Source organism: Colletes latitarsis, chromosome 14 (assembly GCF_051014445.1).
Source record: "Colletes latitarsis isolate SP2378_abdomen chromosome 14, iyColLati1, whole genome shotgun sequence".
Classification (NCBI taxonomy): domain Eukaryota; kingdom Metazoa; phylum Arthropoda; class Insecta; order Hymenoptera; family Colletidae; genus Colletes; species Colletes latitarsis.
The window spans coordinates 30370253-30394254 of record NC_135147.1 but is presented as its reverse complement, the minus strand read 5'-3'; the positions used below and the strand labels follow the sequence as shown (position 1 = coordinate 30394254).

Here is a 24002-nt window from a genome sequence, read left to right as displayed (position 1 = left end):
CCTAACCCAGACCTAACCCAGACCTAACCCAGACCTAACCCAGACCTAACCCAGACCTAACCCAGACCTAACCCAGACCTAACCCAGACCTAACCCAGACCTAACCCAGACCTAACCCAGACCTAACCCAGACCTAACCCAGACCTAACCCAGACCTAACCCAGACCTAACCCAGACCTAACCCAGACCTAACCCAGACCTAACCCAGACCTAACCCAGACCTAACCCAGACCTAACCCAGACCTAACCCAGACCTAACCCAGACCTAACCCAGACCTAACCCAGACCTAACCCAGACCTAACCCAGACCTAACCCAGACCTAACCCAGACCTAACCCAGACCTAACCCAGACCTAACCCAGACCTAACCCAGACCTAACCCAGACCTAACCCAGACCTAACCCAGACCTAACCCAGACCTAACCCAGACCTAACCCAGACCTAACCCAGACCTAACCCAGACCTAACCCAGACCTAACCCAGACCTAACCCAGACCTAACCCAGACCTAACCCAGACCTAACCCAGACCTAACCCAGACCTAACCCAGACCTAACCCAGACCTAACCCAGACCTAACCCAGACCTAACCCAGACCTAACCCAGACCTAACCCAGACCTAACCCAGACCTAACCCAGACCTAACCCAGACCTAACCCAGACCTAACCCAGACCTAACCCAGACCTAACCCAGACCTAACCCAGACCTAACCCAGACCTAACCCAGACCTAACCCAGACCTAACCCAGACCTAACCCAGACCTAACCCAGACCTAACCCAGACCTAACCCAGACCTAACCCAGACCTAACCCAGACCTAACCCAGACCTAACCCAGACCTAACCCAGACCTAACCCAGACCTAACCCAGACCTAACCCAGACCTAACCCAGACCTAACCCAGACCTAACCCAGACCTAACCCAGACCTAACCCAGACCTAACCCAGACCTAACCCAGACCTAACCCAGACCTAACCCAGACCTAACCCAGACCTAACCCAGACCTAACCCAGACCTAACCCAGACCTAACCCAGACCTAACCCAGACCTAACCCAGACCTAACCCAGACCTAACCCAGACCTAACCCAGACCTAACCCAGACCTAACCCAGACCTAACCCAGACCTAACCCAGACCTAACCCAGACCTAACCCAGACCTAACCCAGACCTAACCCAGACCTAACCCAGACCTAACCCAGACCTAACCCAGACCTAACCCAGACCTAACCCAGACCTAACCCAGACCTAACCCAGACCTAACCCAGACCTAACCCAGACCTAACCCAGACCTAACCCAGACCTAACCCAGACCTAACCCAGACCTAACCCAGACCTAACCCAGACCTAACCCAGACCTAACCCAGACCTAACCCAGACCTAACCCAGACCTAACCCAGACCTAACCCAGACCTAACCCAGACCTAACCCAGACCTAACCCAGACCTAACCCAGACCTAACCCAGACCTAACCCAGACCTAACCCAGACCTAACCCAGACCTAACCCAGACCTAACCCAGACCTAACCCAGACCTAACCCAGACCTAACCCAGACCTAACCCAGACCTAACCCAGACCTAACCCAGACCTAACCCAGACCTAACCCAGACCTAACCCAGACCTAACCCAGACCTAACCCAGACCTAACCCAGACCTAACCCAGACCTAACCCAGACCTAACCCAGACCTAACCCAGACCTAACCCAGACCTAACCCAGACCTAACCCAGACCTAACCCAGACCTAACCCAGACCTAACCCAGACCTAACCCAGACCTAACCCAGACCTAACCCAGACCTAACCCAGACCTAACCCAGACCTAACCCAGACCTAACCCAGACCTAACCCAGACCTAACCCAGACCTAACCCAGACCTAACCCAGACCTAACCCAGACCTAACCCAGACCTAACCCAGACCTAACCCAGACCTAACCCAGACCTAACCCAGACCTAACCCATAGGGCCCAACCCCCAGACCTAACCCATAGGGCCCAACCCCCAGACCTAACCCATAGGGCCCAACCCCCAGACCTAACCCATAGGGCCCAACCCCCAGACCTAACCCATAGGGCCCAACCCCCAGACCTAACCCATAGGGCCCGACACAAACCTAACCCTAGGGCCCAACCCAAACCTAACCATAGGGCCCGACTCAGACCTAACCCTGGGGCCCAACCCCCAGACCTAACCCATAGGACCCAACCCTAGGGCCCGACCCAGACCTAACCCTAGGGCCCAACCCAAACCTAACCCACGGGGCCCAACCTTGGGGCCCGACCCAAACCTAACCCTAGGGCCCAACCCAAACCTAACCCACAGGGCCCAACCTTGGGGCCCGACCCAGACCTAACCATAGGGCCCGACTCAGACCTAACCCTGGGGCCCAACCCCCAGATCTAACCCAGACCTATCATGAACCCATGAAAGGTTGGGTCTGGGTGGGTTTAGTATAGGGTGGGATTAGGTCTGCAGTCCGAACCCCCCCACCCAGTCCTAACCACAGATGGTTAGGTCTGGAAGGGGTTAGGACTGGACGGGGTTATGTGTAAGGTGGGTTAAGATTGCAGTCCGAACCCCCAGCCAGTCCTAACCACAGAGGGTTACGTCTGGATGGGGGTTAGGACTGAAGGGGTTAGGTATAGGGTGAGTTATGACTGCAGTCCGAACGTCTCACCCAGTCCTAACACCAGGGGGGATACATCTGGATTGGGGTTAGGACTGGACGGGGTTATGTGTAGGGTCGATTAAGATTGCAGTCTGAACCCCCCCCCCCCCCCCGAGTCCTAACCACAGATGGTTAGGTCTGGAAGGGGTTACTACTGGAAGGGCATATGTGTAGGGTGGGTTAGGACTGCAGTCCGAACCCCTCACCCAGGCCTAATCTCAAAGGGTACGTCTGAATGGGGGTTTGGTCTGAGAGGGTCAAGTGTAGGGTGGGTTGGGACTGCAGTCCGAACCGTGACCCCAGGCCTAACCATAAATGGTTAGGTTTGGTAGGGGTTGAGGTTCAAGGGGTTAAGTGTATGATGGGTTGGGACTGCTGTCCGAACCCCCAACCAAGTCCTAACCACAGATGGTTAAGTCTGGAAGGGTGTTGCATCTAAAGGGATTCGTTCTACAAGGTTTGGGTCAGGTATTCAATAACGACATGCAGTCGTTCTATTCGTGCACGAAGAATTACGCCGTTGGAAAGAAAACTGATGAAAGCTGCAACGGGGCGGTTACTAAACAATCTAAACCTTGCGATGCTGCTCGAAACTCTTGCCGAATATAATGATACTTGTGGCATTGCTGGCTCCTTGGCCGAAACTGAATTTACGATACGACTTGATCGAAGTACATTAATAGCCAAACACGAGAGACGGAAGGAACCGAGAGTTGCAACAATTAAATGATATAATGTAATGCTTCGGAAAATTTCAACCCAAAAGTATTCATCCACCAAAATTTATCTTAGATCAAATTCATGGAAACTAACGAAACAATATGTAAAAGGAAAGAAAACGACTCGATGATAAAGCGAGTCAATGGGATACGATCTGCTCTACTATATTTTGTTCTCAACTTTTAACAGTTCGCTTCGGTCGGTCGGAAACTATGTATCCCAAATAATGCCTAAGAAATGTCAAACATCTTTGTCCGAACGGAAAGTTATTCAAAAACTATGGAAACGATGAAAATCCGAAAGGGAAATTGCAAATATAATGGCGACACCTCCGACTACGATTAAAATTTCAACAAGACGAAACCATTACAAATAAACCGCACCAAGAAAGACCAAAACGACTAATGTCAACTCTGATGTCAAGTTTACACAGTCGTGAGGTTACTCACTGGTCATCGAGTCTTATATATTTAAAACAACACATTTTTACATTCAAGAGGAATTCGTAAAACAAATCTATACTTTTTCCTTGTCATTCCTTCTACGAATAAATTTAAATAAAATTCTACAGTATACGTTTCGAGTCTCGAGTCCGTAAGGTTTGAGCACCTCGTCTATACTTTCATCTTATGGACTTTCGTGGCCTAATCTGACTGTCATACCGACCTGAAAATTCCGAGGTGAAAGACTATTCCTTGAATTAGTTTGATGGGCAGACAGCTGTAGTGTGTGCGTAAATACGTGTGAGTTGTCTATCAATCGGATTAAAAAAAAACGCAATTTTCAAACGGCCATAACTCCTACAATACTGAATGTATTTCATCAAACTTTATTTCTGAAGTAGAGCTCATGGGTACCTACAAAGAAGTATTAAACATTTCAGAAAAATTCTTCCTTGCTCGATAAGATCGACCTGTCGCCGCCTATAGAATTTATTACCATCGACCGCGAGCGTAAAAACCTAGAAAAGTAAACATTGCACGATAAAAGAATAGGTTTAAAATGGTGCTTTCTTGTAAGTTTATTTCAATTTGCATGTTATAACGACGAATGATACGCTAAAAACGGTATGCGACGATACAATTTTATAAACTTACTTGACAGAAGCAAATTACACTAACACTCGGCTATTACGATTTTACAATTACTTTCTAACGAATAAAAAACTGTTATAAATGAACATTTCGATTCCTTTTTCGTGTAAAGGACTTGTCGGTAAATTCGTTTCGGTGAAAATCTACGATTCTTCTTGAATGGGTTAAGAATAGGAAAAATCGAATAGCATCGCCATACATTAACCGTACATCAACCATTTACTTTGCTCGAATTTTATGTTCCGGTTACAGTTCCCAGTGGAAAAGATACAATGTCCCATATATAGATACATTTTAGTTAGAGGTTACGGTACAATGGAATTGTTACGCTAATAAATATAAATGGTAAACGGAACGTTCAAATTATATCGTTTCGGATGCTATATCGATATTACTATTATCGTTGCACGGGCGGAGCCATTGGAAGACTCGAGGCATTCATGTTTGACATTGCTGCGTTAGGTCCTAAAAGAACTTGTTTCTGCTGTGTACGTTGTACCTCTTCCATTTGCGCGCGCTCTGTTTCCAACAATATGGGTGCGAATAAAATAGCCGATGAGCTAAAGAACAACCATGCCGCTGAACACGAGAATCCGTATAGACCTTCGAAATAAAGATGTACGTGTTTGTGACACATTTTACAAACTATTGTTTCGTACGTAACGACGTATACTAACCTTTCATAGAACTGTGCAAGCAAGTACCAACGTTGTATCCAAAATTACGTACTTCGTCAGGAAACATTTCCGTGAGACCCAAAAGCCTTTCGGCGAGACTTTCGTCCTAAACGTAAACCAAATGATACCTATTAATCTAACTGAACGTTACGATCGAACGCTTTCATCGAATTGATCCAATAATGCGAATGCATTAATTATCAAAAAATTATGTAAACTAAAGGTGGATCGCAAGTATTATCACTGGATGAAATAATATAATATTCTCTGGATAAAGAAAACTTGGTTAACCGACTATCGTCTCTAAAATCAGCAACTCGTTCCATGATCCGAGGCTCAAAGTGGAAAATACAATCAACGTAAATTCGTGTACTAAAATCCGATACCTCCTCGTCATCCTCGTCGTCGGGAAGTAACGATTTCACCTCGGGAGAATGTGCGTCGCTACTGCCCATGCCGCTATCCAATTGATCCAAGTCTTCGAGCGAAGCCATATACGAAAGCAATTGACGAACGAATTTGGAAACGGTATTCGAGTACTTTGCTTTGTGAAGAAAATTTTCAACAACGATTTTACTTTCTTCGTCGACTGTTCGTATATCAAGATAAATATACGGCGATCCACACCGGTGCGAGCTAAATGTACAACACGGCTCAAATCTCTCTATGCCTACCAAATTTTCTAAATCGTGATCACGTTAAACAACTAAAAATATCACTGTAAAACGGAACCATAGAACGGAGGCGTGAGAAAAATTCCTAGGAATAATTACACCATTCGGAGAGTACGATTGCTACGAAATAGAGTTAATTCGTTTGAATAATTTTCTCCAAGAGAGACCGTTTTTTTTCTCATTTTCATTTTCTCCTAAACCGCCAATCTGGATGCAACATCTATAATAACGCACGCCATCTTTCGTTCTAGATGCATCTGCTATTGCGAGTCTACAACGATACGTACATATATCGTGTGGTGTGAACGTGCAGCCGGTGCTAGTGACTTTACCTTTACTGGCCACCAATAATCCTGGGTTCTAGGGATTAATACTATATTCTAGGTATTTCCTCACGAAACTCTCGTAGTAGAGTAAACGGGAATCGGCTACGGTTAAATTCAACGAAACTACGTGTTTCACTGTAACGATAATAAAATATACCACAGGCTACAATTTCAATCTTCCGAGGCGTCAACCAATACTAACTAACTAACTTGGCGTCGCTTTTTTTTTTATCGAAACTTTTTACGCGGCAACGAGACTTTCGCGATCGTCGTACGCGCGAAACCAGACGGCGCATTCTCAACGTATATACATGAAAACGTGCCTGGTGTCGCACTGCTAAGGTACCGTATCCATGAGAACAACCAGTGCAAGTAATACCTGCTATATGCATCTTGTACGTGTAGATGCTTCTCTACACGGATCCATTTTATAACGATTACGTACGACGTGTTTACAGGCACCGATGCGTTTGTATTCGGCACATTCGACGCATTGTTTGTAAATAATATTATTACATTACAGATGGATGCATGATTGTCGAATGCGAATCGTATAAAAGTTTACAAGAGAATAAATATTTGCTCGAATCGGGCGCAAGATGGCAAATACAGGAGTATTACCGTTCGTACGCGGTGTAGATTTCAGTAGCAACGATTTTGGAGTGAGTGTTACGTTCGAGTACGTTTTGTTTCGTCTTACTAGCATTCAGTACGTTACTTTGTACAGGGTGGTAAATTTCCTGAATCCGTTCGTCTTATGACTGGAATACAATGGTTGAAGTTAGACGAAACCAACTTGACCGAAATCCCAGAGGAAATGGGTAAACTCTTGAAGCTGGTAACGTTTACGCGTTCATTTTTTAACGTCGTTCGAATCGAGGACCTTGCACAGTTGCTCTCGATAAAATCGAAACTTTTTTACTTTCGAAATAGGAACATCTTTCGCTGGTTAAAAATAAGCTAGAACGCTTGTACGGAGAACTAACGGAGCTTGGTTGCCTTAGAACGTTAAACATCAGACGTAATAATATCAAATCGAGCGGTATTCCGGCGGAACTGTTTCATTTGGAAGAACTGACCACGTTAGATTTGAGTCGTAATAATTTGAAACAAGTGCCGGAAGGACTCGAACGAGCTCGTTCTTTGTTAAATCTTAACTTGAGTCACAATCAGTGAGCCGTATATTCTTATTAACGTCGAGTCGTAACATTCGTACCAATTACAATTATTATTATAATCGTCTTTTCAGCATCGATGCTATTCCCAACACGCTGTTTATTCACTTGACGGATTTGCTATTTCTCGATCTTAGTAATAATAAATTGGAAACATTGCCACCGCAAACTCGTCGCTTAGCTAATTTACAAACCTTGAATTTGAACCATAATCCGTTGGGACATTTTCAATTGAGGTACGGTAATGTTCCATGAACTTGTTAGAGGTATATATCTTTTTCATTTTATTTTCATTCAGGCAACTGCCGTCGTTGATGAATTTAACGACGCTACAGATGCGTGACACGCAACGAACCTTGAATAACATTCCCTCCAGTTTAGAAACTTTGACGAATCTGCAGGAGCTCGATTTATCGGAAAATAATTTACCTCGGGTACCAGACGCGCTCTATAATCTATTAAATTTACGCCGCTTAAATTTGAGCGATAATCAAATAACCGAACTGTCCACGGCGATCGGTAGGTTTCTTCAGCGCGTTCTCGTCACGTATCGTGTCGATTGATCCGACTTGGTTTCAGAACTTTGGACTAAATTGGAAACTTTGAATATATGCCGTAATAAATTGACCATGATACCCGCCTCTCTGTGTAAAATCGTTACGCTCAGAAGATTATACCTAAACGATAACCGGTTAGATTTTGAAGGTATTCCTTCGGGAATAGGCAAATTGTCGTCGTTGCAAGTATTTTCTGCAGCCAATAATCGTTTAGAGATGATACCGGAAGGCTTGTGCAGGTATATTACTACCGTTTCCTTTCTCTTCTCTTCCACGATGAACGTATAAATTATTTCTCTAGATGCGGCTCGTTAAAAAAATTAATACTGCCGTCCAATCGATTGATCACTGTACCGGACGCCATTCATCTTCTTACCGATTTAGAACAATTAGACTTGAGAGATAATCCAAATTTGGTAATGCCGCCGAAACCAACGGAGGTACAGAAAGGATCTGGTATCGAATTTTATAACATCGATTTTTCTTTGCAACATCAGCTGCGTCTTGCCGGTGCCAACGTACCGGCACCGACTCAAACGGCTGGTAAGCCTGCCTGCCTCTTTAAATATTTATCGATAATTCTATTCCACGCGTACGATTATTTCGCTATATTACCGTTCGTCTTCGCTATCGTCCAACAGGTAGCAAAGATCCGATAGCCCGCAAAATGAGACTCAGAAGGAGACGAGATCAGGAAGAAGCTGACCAAGATCAAGCGAAAATATTAAAGGTATAATGTTTTAAGCTGTCTTGCGTACGCACGGAGAGCAACGAGATTTACCTTGGCATATTTTATTTTTCTTTTCTTACCTAGGGTATGAAAGATATAGCAAAAGAGAAGAACAAGGACAAAGAATGCGAGGAGTCTAAAGCGGAATCGTTGAAGTAAGCTCGATCGTATAAACGCGCGTTTAGAATACGGTCTTCGTTTTACCATGATCGATAATCGTGCTGTTTTTCTTTTTTTTTTTATTTCAAGACCTAAAAGATGGGACGAAACCCTAGAAAAACCGCCGTTAGACTATTCGGAATTTTTCGACGAAGACGCCGGTCAGGTACCTGGTTTATCGGTATGGGAGATTGAAAATTTTTTACCCAACGAAATAGAGGAAGTAGCGCATGGAAAGTTTTACGAGGGAGATTGTTATATCGTATTGAAAACTGAAATTGACGAAGCTGGGTCATTGATTTGGGCCATTTATTTTTGGATCGGAGAAAAAGCTACGGTACGATAAAAGAAACGGTGTTGCTCGATAAATGGAGTACGTATCGTACGATAAACGTACGACTGACCAAAAACCCTTTGCTTTATCGTTACAGTTGGATAAAAGAGCTTGTGCCGCTATTCATGCTGTAAATTTACGGAATTACCTTGGTGCGCAATGCCGTACTATCAGGGAAGAACAAAGCGAGGAATCCGACGAGTTTCTGATGTTGTTTGAATCTGGTATAACTTACATCGAAGGAGGTCGTACTTCGTCCGGCTTTTATACCGTCGAGGACACGGTTCGTAAACGATCGATGCGCGCTCTTTTCGTTTCTCGACCTTTCGCTTTGATAATTTCTATTTATTTATTTCCGCCTTACACTTTCTTTTGCTCTTTGTTTCTTGCTTGATAACTACGCACGATGCATCGTAGCCGTCCGTGACCCGACTGTACAGAGTACACGCCGCGGGTGCTTCGATTCACTTGGAACCGGTGCCTGTTCGTTTCGATTCTCTGGATCCAGGTTTTGTGTTCGTCTTAGACACGGGCAATAAAATCTTTATGTGGTACGGTAAAGGGGCGAAAAGTACATTGAAATCGAAAGCGAGGCTGATGGCAGAGAAAATAAATAAAAACGAAAGAAAGAACAAAGCAGAAATCCTGACGGAAATAATGAATTCGGAATCGGACGATTTTCTATCGTATTTGAACGTAAAAGATAGCTCGCAACTTTCAACTATAGCTGTAAGTTTATTCCGGTTCATCGTTAAAAATAGACTCCGATCTTATTTGCGAATTAAACTGTTATCGATTGATTTTCCTCGTAGGAACACGTAGATCCAAATTTTGTGTCTCCTGCGCCGCGTCTGTATCAGGTTCAACTCGGCATGGGCTATTTGGAATTGCCTCAAGTCGAAGTACCTCATGGGAAACTAACGAATACGCTCTTGAACAATCGCAACGTTTATATATTGGATTGTCATTTGGATGTTTACGTTTGGTAAATACGAGTGCGTGCATGTGATATCTCCGAGCCGTGAGTTACTTCGAGATGTAAACGTACGACGATTATTGCGCGTGTAGGTTCGGCAAAAAGTCAACGAGATTGGTACGGGCGGCTGCCGTTAAACTCTCCCAAGAGTTGTTTAACATGATAGAACGACCGGAATACGCTATGGTGACCAGATTGCAAGAGGGAACCGAGTCTCAGGTATGAATTCGAGAGAGAGAGAGAAGCTACGAACCATCTAAACGATCGTCGTTCCTTCTTTTTCCCACATAGATCTTCAAATCCAAATTTACTGGTTGGGATGAAGTTATAGCAGTCGATTTTACTCGAACTGCCGAATCGGTCGCGAAAACTGGTGCCGATCTTACGAAATGGGCCAAACAACAAGAAACCAAGGTACGCGGAAAGAAACGAGCATCGTCGTGCGTACGCGGCCGATGAAATTCTTTTCACTCGCGAACTTTATTTCTCCTGATGGAATACTTGTATCTCGACAGGCGGATCTAGCTGCGCTTTTCATGCCCAGACAACCACCGATGTCGTTTACCGAAGCTCAACAACTCATGTCGGAATGGAACGATGATTTAGAAGGAATGGAGGCGTTGGTATTGGAAGGGAAAAAATTTATACGTTTACCGGAAGAAGAATTAGGCCATTTTTATAGCGGGGACTGTTATGTTTTTCTATGCCGTTATTGGGTAGTACGTAACTAACATTTTTATTCCATCGAGCCGTTCGGAAACCATAATAATCTTATCGTCGTTCGTCGTGTTTTCTTTCTAATTCGGTAGCCATTGGATACGACCGAGAACGAAGACGGCGATGAACAGTTCGAGGAAGATTATCAGTGTACGGTATACTTTTGGCAAGGCAGAGACGCAGGCAACATGGGATGGTTAACGTTTACGTTCAGGTACGGAAAAATATACGTGTCCGAAACGTTTCTTTCTTTTATTTTATTCGTTGACGGATACTGACTAATAACTGGATACTGGATGTATTTTTAGTTTACAGAAAAAATTTAAATCCTTGTTTGGAGAAAATTTAGAGGTAGTTAGAACTCATCAACAACAGGAAAATCTCAAGTTTTTGGCATATTTTAAAAGAAAATTTATCATTCATCATGGTAAGCGTAAACAGTCGAAAATTACCGGTAATAATAGGGTCGAATTTTATCACTTGAGAAGCAACGGAAGCGCCTTGTGTACTAGGCTGATACAAATACCAGCTGATTCGTCGCTTCTAAATTCTTCTTTTTGGTAAGATGGTTATTCTTTTTACGTCTCTTACGAGACGTAACGTAATCTGATTCACCGTTTATATCTAAACGGTTCCCGGACTAATGCGACGAAAAGTCAAGATACAAAAATTTCATTGCATTATACAGAGCGTTTATAATCAGTTGTCCAAAGCATCGATCCGAGAACTTTGTAAACGGACGACGGTGTATATGTGATTCTGCGATGTATCGATCGTTGTTTCCAGTTACCTTTTGAACGTACCGTTTAACAACGACGATGAAACGGGAATAGTATACGCCTGGATTGGTTCTAAAGCTGACAACGACGAAGCGCGTTTGATCGAAGAAATCGCCGAAGAAATGTTCAATAACGTATGTCTTCGCACATTTACGAAACGTATGTGTTTGTAAAAAATTCATTGTCTCTAATATAAAGCGAACTTTGATATTTGTAATGTTCAACGATCAACAGCCATGGATAAGTTTGCAAGTTTTGAACGAAGGTGAAGAACCAGATAATTTCTTTTGGGTTGCTCTTGGTGGAAAAAAATCGTACGACACTGACGCGCAGTACATGAATTACACCAGATTGTTTAGATGTTCCAATGAAAAGGGATACTTTACGATCAGTGAAAAGTGTACCGATTTCTGTCAGGTACGCAATAAATTTATTACCGTACGTGGAAACGTGATTATACGGTTAACAAATTCATGGCCGATTAATGGAATTCTAGGATGATTTAGCAGACGACGACATTATGATACTCGATAATGGCGAACAAGTATTTTTATGGTTGGGAAGCCGGTGTTCGGAAGTAGAAATTAAATTAGCCTATAAATCCGCACAGGTGAAGATACTGAAGCAAATAAGCAATTTCTCGGCTTGTCTGTTAAAAAGAAATAGTACGAACGATCCGAATAAAAAACTCTCTGCGAAAAGAATTACATTGATACGTTTTCAGGTGTACATTCAACATTTACGAGTCAAGCAGCCTGACAGACCACGCAAGTTATTTCTAACTGCAAAGGGAAAAGAATCTCGTAAATTCACCAAATGCTTTCATGGTTGGAGTTCGCATAAAAGACCGCTACAATAGAGAGTATGTTTAGTAGAAAGTTTATATTTTTACAACTTTGACGTCGCGTGCGATACGCGAAGATCCATCAATTTCTTAAGAGTACTAATATTAATTATGTATTACGTAATACCTGCAGGCAGAACAACTATACTCTATGGATACGCGGCGCTTAATTTTTATGAAATTCTATAATTTTTCAAACTCGTAACATGTTTAAACGACGTTAACGACATAAATATCGTTTCTTGCTTTTTCTCATCTCGGACGTTTACTTATAAATCTATTGAAACTATATACAAACTGTTGAGTCTGGATAAATATACATATAGACGTATGCGTGCGTGCGTGCGTGCGTGCAGTTTAAGAGAGCATTTTTACACACGTATCTATACATTGTTTCTCTACTTTTTTCGTTTGCGACGAGTATTAGTCGAACAATATGCAGTTTAATTTTCATATTTTCGTATAAATAAAATTGACAAGGTAGAAAATTGAGCTATGCGCATGATTCTCGCAACGTAGGTTAATGGGATAAAAAAAATGTTTTTCTAAAACTTGTAGTTTTCTCTTTTTCTCGTATACTTCGTAACAGGGAAGAGCCAAATGCACAATCGGAAAAGATAGCAGAAATGTAAATTGAATAATTTTCAAAAGCCAACTAACTTGTTTCTGCAAATTGAACTTTCTAATCGTCGTCGTCATCGTCGTCCGAAGGTACGAAAAGTTCTTTCTCTTCGAGAAAATTGGCCATAATTTTGCTCAGCGTAGCTCCGATAACTAGACCGGTAACGATGCTACAGATTACCCCTAGAAAACCAAATCGTGTTCTTTTTGGTTCCGGAAGAATGGCACCCGAAGGTGTTGTTGTTCGCTGTCGAAGGTGTAATTTAGTATCTCCGTTCTTCTTCCAATTACCAGTTAGTCGAAATAAGAAAGATGTACGCTGCAACGTCATTCTTCGTTCAAAGTTTCACCAACACCAACAAACACTGAAAATAGTGACACGCTGCGTACAGAATCGTAATTCGATAGATATAAATATGAATTCTACCTACGATCGAGGTGTTGTATGACGTGATTACGAGTACTTTGAATTAACCTGTTCGTTACACGGTTATGATTTCGGAATCAGGTTAACTTTTTTAGGGCACTTTTTATCACTGTATTTCGATTATCTTAATGCTTCTCGAAAATGATCACGATACAATTGTCGAAAGCACGACATAACCAACTTTCCTCTGTTCGAGTTTCGAGGATAAATCGGATAAGACAATTTCGACCAAAGTTGTTTGTCTACCAGTCGATGTTGAACAGATTTGAAATATATGGGATGAAAAAAAGAGTACCGCATTGACTATTTGTTGCCTGTAAAGTCCTATAGATACGTACACACGCGATCGTTGCTTCTATCGCGGGCAGCGCCACCGACGAAAAAAACTGTGAGGATCGCCCATGCGGGGTTGATAATGTTAGTAATGCAGGCTCCACCACTCCTGTCGTCTCCGTGAATTAGAAGAGAGATTAGAAAGACACGCAGTCGGAACAACACCGTGTACTTGTACAAACGAAATAATAAAAACTTTATTCCCGACGAGCGTCTTTAATCTACGAAGTCTGGGCAACGAGTCTCCGGCTCTGCTCCCCCACTCCTTGCGCAGCGAGTCTCACTCCCGGCTCTGCTCCCCCACTCCTTACATAGCGAGTTTCCGGCTCCGCTCCGCCGCTCCACCGCTCCTTGTGCAACGAGGACGAGGCGCACGGAAAGTGAGATGGGGATACTGAGCCCAAAAAACGATTGCCGGCGATAGTTGTCGTCGTTCGAGCTCACTATAAATACGTAATTACCTACGTCGTGATCCGATCGTCCGGTCCGATACACCAAGGCTCTAAAACTTTAGTACGAATTGTAAAAATATTGTCTTTTAAATACCGTTAACCGATCGTAGTAGTAGGTAATTGTGCGCGCGTGTGTATCGAAATCATTGATCGAATACAAAAATAAAATAAAAATATGTCGCGTTCTTATAAATAATGACTTATTATTACCTATGGAACAGAAATGTACAAAAGAAAATATTTCAAGTGAAAATAATCGTAACAAAACTTTGCTCTGATACGCATAATACGTGTCAAGTACATAAACTAATGTATACTAAATATCGATAATACTTTCCTCGGCATTGTACGTCGTACTTTGTGATCGTAATGTTTTAAAGTTGGATTCCTAGTTGCTTTTCGTTTTCCCTGTGTTGTAACGTGAACAAATGACCGCGAAGATCGAAAATGTCGCTTAACGTAACTTGGCACAGTTTACAACGAATGTCGGAATTTGCAGGTTTTCTGTTGTGTCTGTTACATTATAAATAAATATTACGTTTAAAAAAACATTTATAGACGGTGATAATTTACTTACTCGACCGTTAAAACTCGTAACGTTCTCAGGTGTTCTGTAATTTCTTGCAATGCAGTCGTTTCTTCTAATTCTAACGCATTGTGCAACCGATATATGTTATTAGCGATTACAGATTGCCTGCTGGGTTGTAGGTACAAAGACTCGTCGTACAGATTCCATTTATCAAAATTATAGATTAATTCCGGGATTTGCGAATTTCTGGGCTTTTCGATCAATTTCAATAATGCGTCTTTTATTCTGTTTTGACAAATGATAATTTCTTCCATGTTATCGCTGCTTTTCGATTGATTATTAATCTGCATTCCAATACTCATCCAATACCGTAATCTGTTTATCTGACCAAGGTACGATAAAAATGATTCGAGATGCGCGTAAATAAAAAGATACGCGTTAAACAAGCGCTATACTCACATATTGTAGATCATCGATAGTAATCTCGGTGTCGAAATGAAGTTCTATGTCATGCTCCGGGAAAATGCTTCTGTTGGTGACAGGGTCGGATCCTAATCCGCATAACGCACCAACGTAACAACTTCCAAACGTGTCGCGTCGCAGTTCCGTACACGGAGTGAAAATCAATGTAATTAAAGCCGTGAATCCAGGAAGACGTGGCATTAATGTCGTATTGTATACTGTTAAATTACTGGTGTGCACGTTCTGAAAAACTGATCCGGCGACTAAAAGTCGCTGATGCGAGTCTTCCGGGTCAGTGTCCAGAAGAACAGAGTTTACAGAATTTACGGCCGTGTGTACCTTCTTGCAACTGCCGGTTACAGTCAGATGTTTCAGTTCAATTTCTAATGGCGAAAATGGCCCTCGCAAATTTATCGTTGTACAACATTCGGAACTATCGATTGGTTCCGGGTAAATATCCGACGTGCAACCTTGATCGTTTTGCAATTGTTCGTAGTAACGACACTGTTCGTCCGAAATTTCCGACTGTTGCAATCTTAAATTATGATTGAAGCGTGAAAAGTAATTCTCTTCCTTTCTGATTGCAAATCTTTTCTCGATTAGACACTGATTGATACTGATCTCTTCTTCTCCTTCTTTGCTTTTATGTATTAATTCCAATGCGATAACGCCGTTAACGATAGAATAAATTTCGCCGATTAGTAGACCGGGCTTGTTAATTAACGTCCAAAAGAAATCGTACGCGGCTCCCGACCAACTGTCGCATAAATTATACGCTATCGATGGTTCAACATTCGCCAAAATGCATTCGAAAGCTAGTGCTGGAATATTGGCAATTTCGCTGTCGTTATCGAGACACCTTAAATCGCACAACCTACATTCGCTCACGTAACCATAATCTATGAAAAATACTTGTATCAATGTTTCCGACGACGTTTTATGACCTTCGACTACTGCTCGAAAATATGATTTCCAATTATTTTGTTCGTACGGTGCGATTACGAGCGAACCGATTTTAGGAGCTCTAACGAATCGATTTAACCGATGTTTCGTTTCTTCGATGATCGATTGTATCCTATCCATTTCTCTTTTTACTTTAGAGTCGCGTATTTGTATCCAAAAATGGCCAGGATTAATTACCTAAAAATTTAAATTATTATTTAACGATACGAAATATTAGAGTAAATTTTTTTCCTTTTAGTTCTACGCACATTATATACTACCGCGAGAATGCGAGATACTCGTAAACCCGGTAACCGTGGTTTCATGCTGTCTTTTCTTACATTTTCGCTGCTAAAAAATGATTTACTCTCAAAGTTTATTTCTTTTGCTCGTTGAATGGCTACAGCTTCGTTCAAAATAGGTATCTCCACGGGAATTTTACATTCTCTCATTCTGATAGCTTCGTAAACGGACGGTGATATTTGTTTACAAGTATCGTTATTTTCGTTTCCAGATATCTTCTCTTTAGCAAATTGAATATAAACTCGAGAAGAAGCATCGAAAGACACTCTTATCTTTTCAACGGGCGATATTCCATTCTTTCTAAAAATATCTTGAATCTTACGGGCGTATAAAATTCCAGGTTGCTTTAAAGGCCATCCCCTTAGATAGACTGTTTTCGATGGATCCAAACCGCCTAATAATTTTACTGCTGCATGCTCGTTCATTTCTACTTCTGGTACATGTTTGACAAAATAGTTGGGGTAAAATGCACCAGCGATTGCAATTTTCAAAACGAACGGTCGTTCCGTCTCTTTCCAAATAACTTTATTGACGCCGACACTTTCTTGTATACCTAATTTTTCCAGTCTTCTAGTTAATTCAGACACGAGAACCTTGACTTCGCGTAATACTTTTATTTGTACAAAATTTCTCATTGCCCATTTCTGTTCAGCAGCATTATTGGTTATGCGACGATTAGCCTTTTCGATGATCCATGCTTTGTACACATTCATGAAAGCTATGCAATCGCTGCAAGAACCACTGGCCCACTTCAGTCGAACGTTATATGACAATAATTTCTGTCGAAACGGACTGTTAAACACGTCTTTTACTGCTAGACTGGCTGCCATAATAATCGTATCTTTCAAAACGCTAAACACGTGACCCAACATAATTAATTTTGTTAGATGAATATCTACCGGCAGATTGGCCATAACTCGACCAAGATCTGTTAATTCTCCGTCAAGATTTTGTATTTTATTAGTTTTGTTAGTTAACGCGCCGGCTTCCTTTAACAACAATATTGTCCTTTCCAAATTTTCAAGATCGGGTGGATCGAGAGAAAGCGCTAATATAGCTTTAGGTTCTCCCATATCTAATAATTTTGCTTTCAGAACCAAATTTGTTAACGGTGCTCGTAACATCTCGGGCGGTGCTTCTCGAGGCAATACAGACTGCGATTTCGTATAAATGTCATAATATGTATTTAATTAACACAAGTTACTTATTTCTTTAAATCGCCGAGATATAAATTACTCACCTCGTAAAATGATTGCGACACCAATCTATACACTCTTCCATGCATTACACGACCTGTACGACCTGCTCTTTGTTCGCAATTTACCTTGCTCGCCCATGTAAGTTCCAAGCTTTGGAAATTAGTTTTTGGATCGATAATAAGTTGTTTCGTTAAACAGAAATCAATTACTGAAAAGAAAGGAAGATGAAAAATGGCATCGTAGATGATCCTTTCCTTGATACGACCAACAAGTTTAGAATCCATAACCAGTATACGGGTAGAATTATAGTACCGTGCTACTCGGTACACCGCTAAATAGCCGGATAGTGAAAGCGTTAACTCAGCATACCATATTTTACATCGGGCACAGTGATACTGCTTTCAGCGATATTTGTGGATAAGATAATGCGACGATAACCAGGGGGTGGTTTTATAAAAATTCGTTGTTGTTCGTTGTTCGTAATCGTTGAATGTAACACTACTATGTCCCATTTAGACTCATCGTGTTTTGCTAGTGATAACAAATTATGCATTTCTTCGATTTCATCCATTCCCGGCAAGAATACAAGAATCGCGTGTCTTTCGTAAACATTTGCTTCCAGATTATAGTTAGCATCGTCAGCTTTCGTGTCCACATCGTCGAGAACTTTTATAAGATTAACACAAAACTCCATCATTCTTTTTGAAATGTTTGGTTCCATAGCAGAAACTTCAGGTAACTATAGAAAAGCACAAATACAATGTGATAAATATATTTCTACATGTATCGAGTCGAAAGTAGTATCGCGCTTAATAATTACATCGGATATTTACCAGACCTAGTGCACCCATTTGACAAAGATAACATATAGTAACATTGAAGTGATTCCTTTTTTCGATATCGATAATAGGTGCAGGTGTAAGTTTATTTCCCATGGGGGAAGAAAAGTACGTAGCAAATCTTTCCACTTTGAATGTTGCGGACATTAAAATAACTTTCACCGAACTTGAATTTGTACGTAATAACTTTCGAACGAGTAGCAATAGGAAATCCATGTTTTGGTCCCTTTCGTGAACCTCGTCGATTATAATGTGCGTATAATCCAACATGTGTTTGGAATTAATCAATTTATGCAGGAGAACGCCCGTTGTGCAATAATTCAAACGTGTATCTGGACACGTATTATTTATAAGACCTACTTGATATCCGACCAGGGTACCTACTGGCCAATTTCTTTCTTCGCTAACACGTTTTGCGATACTTATGGCTGCGATGCGTCTAGGCTGCGTCACTGCGGAGCGATTATAAACGTGAAAAGTTTGACTAAATAACATTAATCGTTATTGTAGATATGCTAAAATTACCTATGATGTTGCAATGAAATCGTTTTTTACAACAAGAGTCCAGAATAAACTGTGGTACCTGGGTAGTCTTCCCGCAACCAGTGGGCCCTTGAATAACTACGACCGAATTAGTTTCGATCATAGATACTATCTGATCTTTTACGGATGTAATTGTTAAATTAGCCTTTGGGTGATAAACAAAATCATACGTCTTGTAAATTTTCATTGTCTCTTCGTTATTTTCCTGTTGCGTGCTAACTGTATCTTGCGACACAACTTCAACACCTTTTTGATCGCACATGTTACAATGCTTCACCAACTGGAATTAAAAGGAACTTGAATAATATCGAAATTTATTTTAAATTATTAACCAATTTACCTCTAAAAGGTCATTTTCCTCTTTTCGCACATATTCTGCAACATAATCTGTTCCTCCCTCCATACTTTTTCTGGTTGTATTTAACTGTGCGTTTAACAAGGGCATGCTTTTGGTATTAACCTCTTGATAATTTTTCCCCCTTTGCAACTTAAGTACCTTTCACACAGAATTAGCGATGGGCAACTTGTAGAAAATATATATGTATTGTTATGTTAAGAACCGATTAAAATTCAATACTTTCATTGTTTTTACAGCTAATGTCTACTATATTACATTGTAACCTACAATTTCTAAGTAAATCACGGTTAATTTGTTTTTATATCGATAAAAGCATCCTTTGCAGCGACACTCGAGGAAATCTCCCTGATTAGTTTTCTTACTTTTAAGTAGTTGGTAAGGAAAAATAGCACCATTTACGAATGGTACGTGTATGATTAGCAGAGTTATCGTTTACCGTTGCATACTTGACGCAACGTAAACCGAGTCGTGGAGTTAAAAGAAAATAATATTTAATAGTAATATGGAAGAGATGGGCACTAATTCAAAACGGATGCACAATATAGGGAATGTGCGTTCGTATGAGCAGTTTTCGAATAAAGGAAAAAAGGATACGACAGATTTGTATGTAATTTTCTATTATTTGTTTATACGTTTCGAGTATTCAGAGTGCGTCGCACAATGAACGGGTTGTATCTTGAATTTGGTAAGAAGTAAAAACAATTTGTAGAAAGGAAAAATGAATGGTGTGGCGAGTGAAAAGTTGTAAAGAAATAGATATTACCATATTACTTGACTTCTCCCTGCACGGTTTTTTTTACCTGTTATCAAATTTAAGATATATACCGACCTAAATGCGAAATTCACTCTCTGTAAAGCTGTAATAATAAAAAAACTATTCGTATAGAAATTGGTGGTTGCTTTTTGGAATTATTGTCATATTGACAGCAGCGACAAGATTTTATAAAGTTACAGAACCGCAACATGTTTGGTAAGCTACGTGAAAAGTATGGAAAATAATGTATGATCTATAATAATTGATTCGTGTGACTATTAAATATTTTAATGTTATAGTTGGGATGAAACTCATTTTGGTAGAATGGGTAGTTGGTACATAAATAGGACGTTCTTTTTCGATGTTCATCCGCCGCTTGGAAAGGTAAATAACGTGCGCGTAAATTTCTATTCCGACGTTAGTAATACCGATTGTTTATGTTTTAGATGTTGATAGCATTATCCGGCTATCTGACCGGATACGATGGAACGTTTGCTTTCGAGAAACCAGGAGATAAATATGAAAACGTTAAATACCATGGTATGAGAATTGTGAGTATAGGTTTAATATCCCCAGGTTTACAAAAACTAATTAGTTTTTTCAAAGAGGACTTAAATTTAATACCGTACGAATATGGTATATGTTCCAGTTTTGTACATTTTTAGGTGCAACGATAGTTCCTTTGTCATACCTCGTTGTATGGGACTTGACAAAAACTATTCAGGCAGCTGCATTATCTGCGTTATTTATTTTGTTTGGTAAGCATGTTATGTCCTGGATATTTTTATCGAACAAAGTTAACAAACGTGAAAGATATTAATTCGTGTGGTTAATATATTTCAGACGGAGGACTGTTGACGTTAAATCAGTACATCCTGCTGGATCCTATACTGTTGTGCTTTCTAATGTGTGCAACTTGGGGAATGGCTCGTATAGGTTCTCTTCGTAATGAACCTTTCTCGTGGAAATGGTGGGGTTGGTTATCGTTTGCAGGAATTTCGCTTGCGTGCACGATGTGCGTAAAATTTGTTGGTCTATTCGTTGTTCTACTCGTTGGGCTTTATTCGGCTTTTGAATTATGGAGGGAGTTGGGAGATCTTACGAAACCAATTGTAAGGTTCCTTTTCTTCACTGTGTTCAACATATTGACTTTTTAAACATCGACAAAAATAAATTTACTTGTTACAGATATATGTAGGCAAACACTTTGTGGCACGATGTATTTGTCTCATCTTCTTACCGATGCTACTATACATGATATTCTTTTACGTTCATTTTTCTGTTTTGAACAGAAGGTAGGGGAACTATTACAGTTGCTATATAAATGAATCAAGTATTTTCGAAAAGTCGCTAAAAATTTGAAATATCTCAGCGGAAACGGGGATGGATTTTATAGTTCGGAATTCCAATCCTTACTAGAAGGAAACTCCTTGTATAATGCAACGATGCCACGACAGTTAGCCTACGGTGCGAGTATCACCTTGAAAAATCACCGTACCGGTGGAGGATATTTACATTCTCACTGGCATCTTTATCCAGAAGGCATTGGAGCTAGGCAGCAACAAGTATTAATTTTATTCGTTTTATGTACTTTAACAACTAGTAATTCCAGACACTAGTAATCATTTTTTACACAGATCACTACTTACTCTCATAAAGATGATAATAATTTATGGTTGATAAAAAAGTTTGATACTAACGATATTCCGTCTGAGCCAGAACTAGTGAAACACGGTGATCTTGTACGGTTGGAACACGTTATTACGCATAGAAATTTACATTCGCACAAGGAGTTTGCAGCCATGTCTAAGAAGCATTATCAAGTTACCGGATATGGTGAAGTATGTTTCATTAGGCACGATTTGTTTTATTACGCGATGACCTATTTATATTATTTAGGGTGGTACTGGTGATGCTAACGACGTATGGAAAGTTTTTATAGTAAATGGCAAAGATGGCGATGTAATTGAAACAGTGACGAGTAAATTAAAATTTGTGCACTATCTACATCATTGCGTTCTAACGTACAGCGGCAAAACGTTGCCCAAATGGTTAGTTGTTGGTTGATGCTCTAAATTTTTACGTGAAAAAGGTAAAGAAAAAATCCTTAAAAAAATATTATATATGTATATTATACGTTACATATAATATTCAGGGCATACAGTCAACAAGAAGTTTCTTGCAATCCAAATATGAGAGATAAAAATGCATTGTGGAATATCGAAGATAACAATTATGCAAAGCGTTAGTATTGAAACGTTTATAAATTTGTATAGATAACTAGTATATCGATACTCGGCAAACTTTTCTATACCTAACCACCTCTTAATAGAATTCTGTGGTATACTTTGAGGGAAAATCTAAATAACCTTGCACCCTACCCGCCTTCGAGCGTACAGCGATAACAAGAGAATTTTAAATTAATAATTTTCTTCTCGTATAGTACCAAACGTCAGTTTTCAAGTATACGCGCCAAGATTTTTAGACAGATTTTTGGAATCACATGCTGTTATGTTACAAGGAAATGCAGATTTGAAACTGAAGGAAGGAGAAGTATCGTCGCGTCCCTGGCAATGGCCTATCAATTACAGAGTAAGTCTCGGGATCGTAAAAATTTCAGAGGCTGAAACGTAATTTTGATAAAATACATTTTTTAAGGGCCAATTCTTTTCTGGCAACAATTTAAGGATATATTTACTCGGTAACCCAATTATATGGTGGGGCAACATCGTGTTTTTAATCGTTTTCATTGCATTATATATTAATGCTTGCGTACGGCATCAACGCGGTTGCGTAGATCGTCATGATGTACTCGAACAAAGAAAGAAACTAACGAATGCAGGAAAATGGCTATTTATCGGTTGGATATTGCATTATTTACCGTTCTGGATGATGAGCAGAGTTTTATATTTCCATCATTATTTCCCGGCTTTATTGTACAGTTCAATGTTAACTGGAATCACCGTGAACTACATTCTGGAAACTTTACTAATTTTATTACCAAACAAATTTGGATATGTCCTCTATCATACGACACTGGCTGTTATCATTTCGGGTACCGTATACAGGTAAGCGAAGCTCAATCGAGTAATGAGTTTTTACGAGCAACTGACTAAGCAGCAACGTATGTAAATTTTTTGTTTCAGTTTCTATTTGTTCTCCCCATTGGCGTATGGTATGGTTGGACCTACTGCCCAAGATCCTCAAAGTCCACTGCATGCTTTAAAATGGCTGGATTCGTGGGAATTTTAAGGAAAACTGTTTCTTAATACATTGTCGATTGTGTGGATAGATTTTTAATATACAAGATGCACGATGCTCTTTACGATACACGGGGGCATCGTATGGTTACAGATCCATACGAAAGCGAAGAAACTGAATTAAAGACGATATATCGATAGATGTATACGTCGTTTAAAATCAAATGAATTATGTATTATGTATAGTGATGATGTATGTATATAAGGGCACATATTACGTCGTGTGTATGTTGGATTTTGTACTTATTTTTTGTTCGAAAAATAACGTCCCCTGTAAAGTATCAAGTTTGGGGAATGAAAAATGTGACGAAAAATGTGACGAAAAATGTGACGAAAAATGTTTTTTCTATGTTTGTAAGAATAATAGACGAATATTTAGCATTTGCTGTTTTTTTTTTTCTTTTTCATTTCGTAACCTTGATTTATGTGTCACGTTTAATTTTCGATACGATTGAAAAAGACTAGGTTGAGTTTTCTAAAGTGAGCAGGATTTAAGAATGTCGGAAGGAGTATGGTGCGAGTTAAGATGATCGAACCACGTGTGGGATTTGCGCC

At 40.5% G+C, this 24002-nt stretch overlaps 5 protein-coding genes across 13 annotated transcripts; 2 read left to right on the top strand and 3 right to left on the bottom strand.

Moving 5' to 3' along the window:
- Positions 1-4386: 4386 nt before the first annotated feature.
- Positions 4387-6018, bottom strand: Mge (translocase of outer mitochondrial membrane 22 homolog mge). The gene is made up of 3 exons (XM_076781300.1): positions 5541-6018; positions 5155-5260; positions 4387-5080 (listed from the first exon to the last, which is right to left on the bottom strand). Exons 1-3 carry the CDS (start codon positions 5646-5648, stop codon positions 4875-4877), a joined length of 420 nt encoding a protein of 139 aa, XP_076637415.1. The 5' UTR covers positions 5649-6018; the 3' UTR covers positions 4387-4874.
- A 546-nt stretch (positions 6019-6564) lies between these two features.
- On the top strand, positions 6565-12443 carry Flii (FLII actin remodeling protein). 5 transcript variants are annotated; one of them, XM_076781758.1, is made up of 22 exons: positions 6565-6816; positions 6882-6992; positions 7088-7326; positions 7404-7565; positions 7628-7848; positions 7909-8125; positions 8188-8429; positions 8528-8616; positions 8701-8771; positions 8866-9112; positions 9207-9392; positions 9527-9838; positions 9922-10094; positions 10178-10304; positions 10377-10499; positions 10601-10804; positions 10895-11016; positions 11111-11362; positions 11589-11715; positions 11816-11998; positions 12078-12246; positions 12306-12443. In XM_076781758.1, exons 1-22 carry the CDS (start codon positions 6754-6756, stop codon positions 12338-12340), a joined length of 3675 nt encoding a protein of 1224 aa, XP_076637873.1. In that variant the 5' UTR covers positions 6565-6753; the 3' UTR covers positions 12341-12443. The 5 variants fall into 5 exon arrangements, with proteins under 5 accessions (XP_076637873.1, XP_076637871.1, XP_076637874.1 ...); XM_076781757.1 differs by having other exon boundaries at positions 6566-6816; positions 12078-12191; positions 12306-12440; XM_076781756.1 differs by having other exon boundaries at positions 12078-12440.
- Positions 12444-12448: 5 nt separating this feature from the next.
- Positions 12449-13377, bottom strand: Emre (Essential MCU regulator). Its single transcript, XM_076781781.1, has one exon. It carries the CDS (start codon positions 13375-13377, stop codon positions 13108-13110), a length of 270 nt encoding a protein of 89 aa, XP_076637896.1. The 3' UTR covers positions 12449-13107.
- Positions 13378-14061: 684 nt separating this feature from the next.
- Positions 14062-19835, bottom strand: Spn-e (tudor domain containing 9 protein spindle E). Of its 3 annotated transcripts, none has more exons than XR_013081045.1 (10): positions 19416-19824; positions 19058-19355; positions 18527-18984; positions 18063-18432; positions 17735-17901; positions 16461-17648; positions 15247-16389; positions 14836-15170; positions 14272-14771; positions 14062-14200 (listed from the first exon to the last, which is right to left on the bottom strand). XR_013081045.1 is itself a non-coding variant. In XM_076781755.1 (10 exons), exons 1-9 carry the CDS (start codon positions 19518-19520, stop codon positions 14633-14635), a joined length of 4203 nt encoding a protein of 1400 aa, XP_076637870.1. In that variant the 5' UTR covers positions 19521-19824; the 3' UTR covers positions 14155-14245; positions 14592-14632. The 3 variants fall into 3 exon arrangements, 2 of the variants coding, with proteins under 2 accessions (XP_076637870.1, XP_076637869.1); XM_076781755.1 differs by having other exon boundaries at positions 14155-14245; positions 14592-14771; XM_076781754.1 differs by lacking the exon at positions 14062-14200 and having other exon boundaries at positions 14379-14771; positions 19416-19598; positions 19701-19835.
- Positions 19726-23838, top strand: Twisted (Protein O-mannosyl-transferase 2). Of its 3 annotated transcripts, XM_076781771.1 has the most exons (15): positions 19726-19837; positions 19932-20036; positions 20320-20403; positions 20487-20571; positions 20634-20738; positions 20837-20945; positions 21031-21299; positions 21376-21482; positions 21560-21752; positions 21825-22028; positions 22087-22238; positions 22343-22431; positions 22631-22779; positions 22846-23255; positions 23334-23838. In XM_076781771.1, the coding sequence occupies exons 2-15, from the start codon at positions 19936-19938 to the stop codon at positions 23437-23439; spliced, it is 2163 nt and encodes a 720-aa protein (XP_076637886.1). In that variant the 5' UTR covers positions 19726-19837; positions 19932-19935; the 3' UTR covers positions 23440-23838. The 3 variants fall into 3 exon arrangements, with proteins under 3 accessions (XP_076637886.1, XP_076637885.1, XP_076637887.1); XM_076781770.1 differs by lacking the exon at positions 19726-19837 and having other exon boundaries at positions 19849-20036; XM_076781772.1 differs by lacking the exons at positions 19726-19837; positions 22846-23255; positions 23334-23838 and having other exon boundaries at positions 19849-20036; positions 22520-22656.
- The last annotated feature ends 164 nt before the right edge of the window (positions 23839-24002 follow it).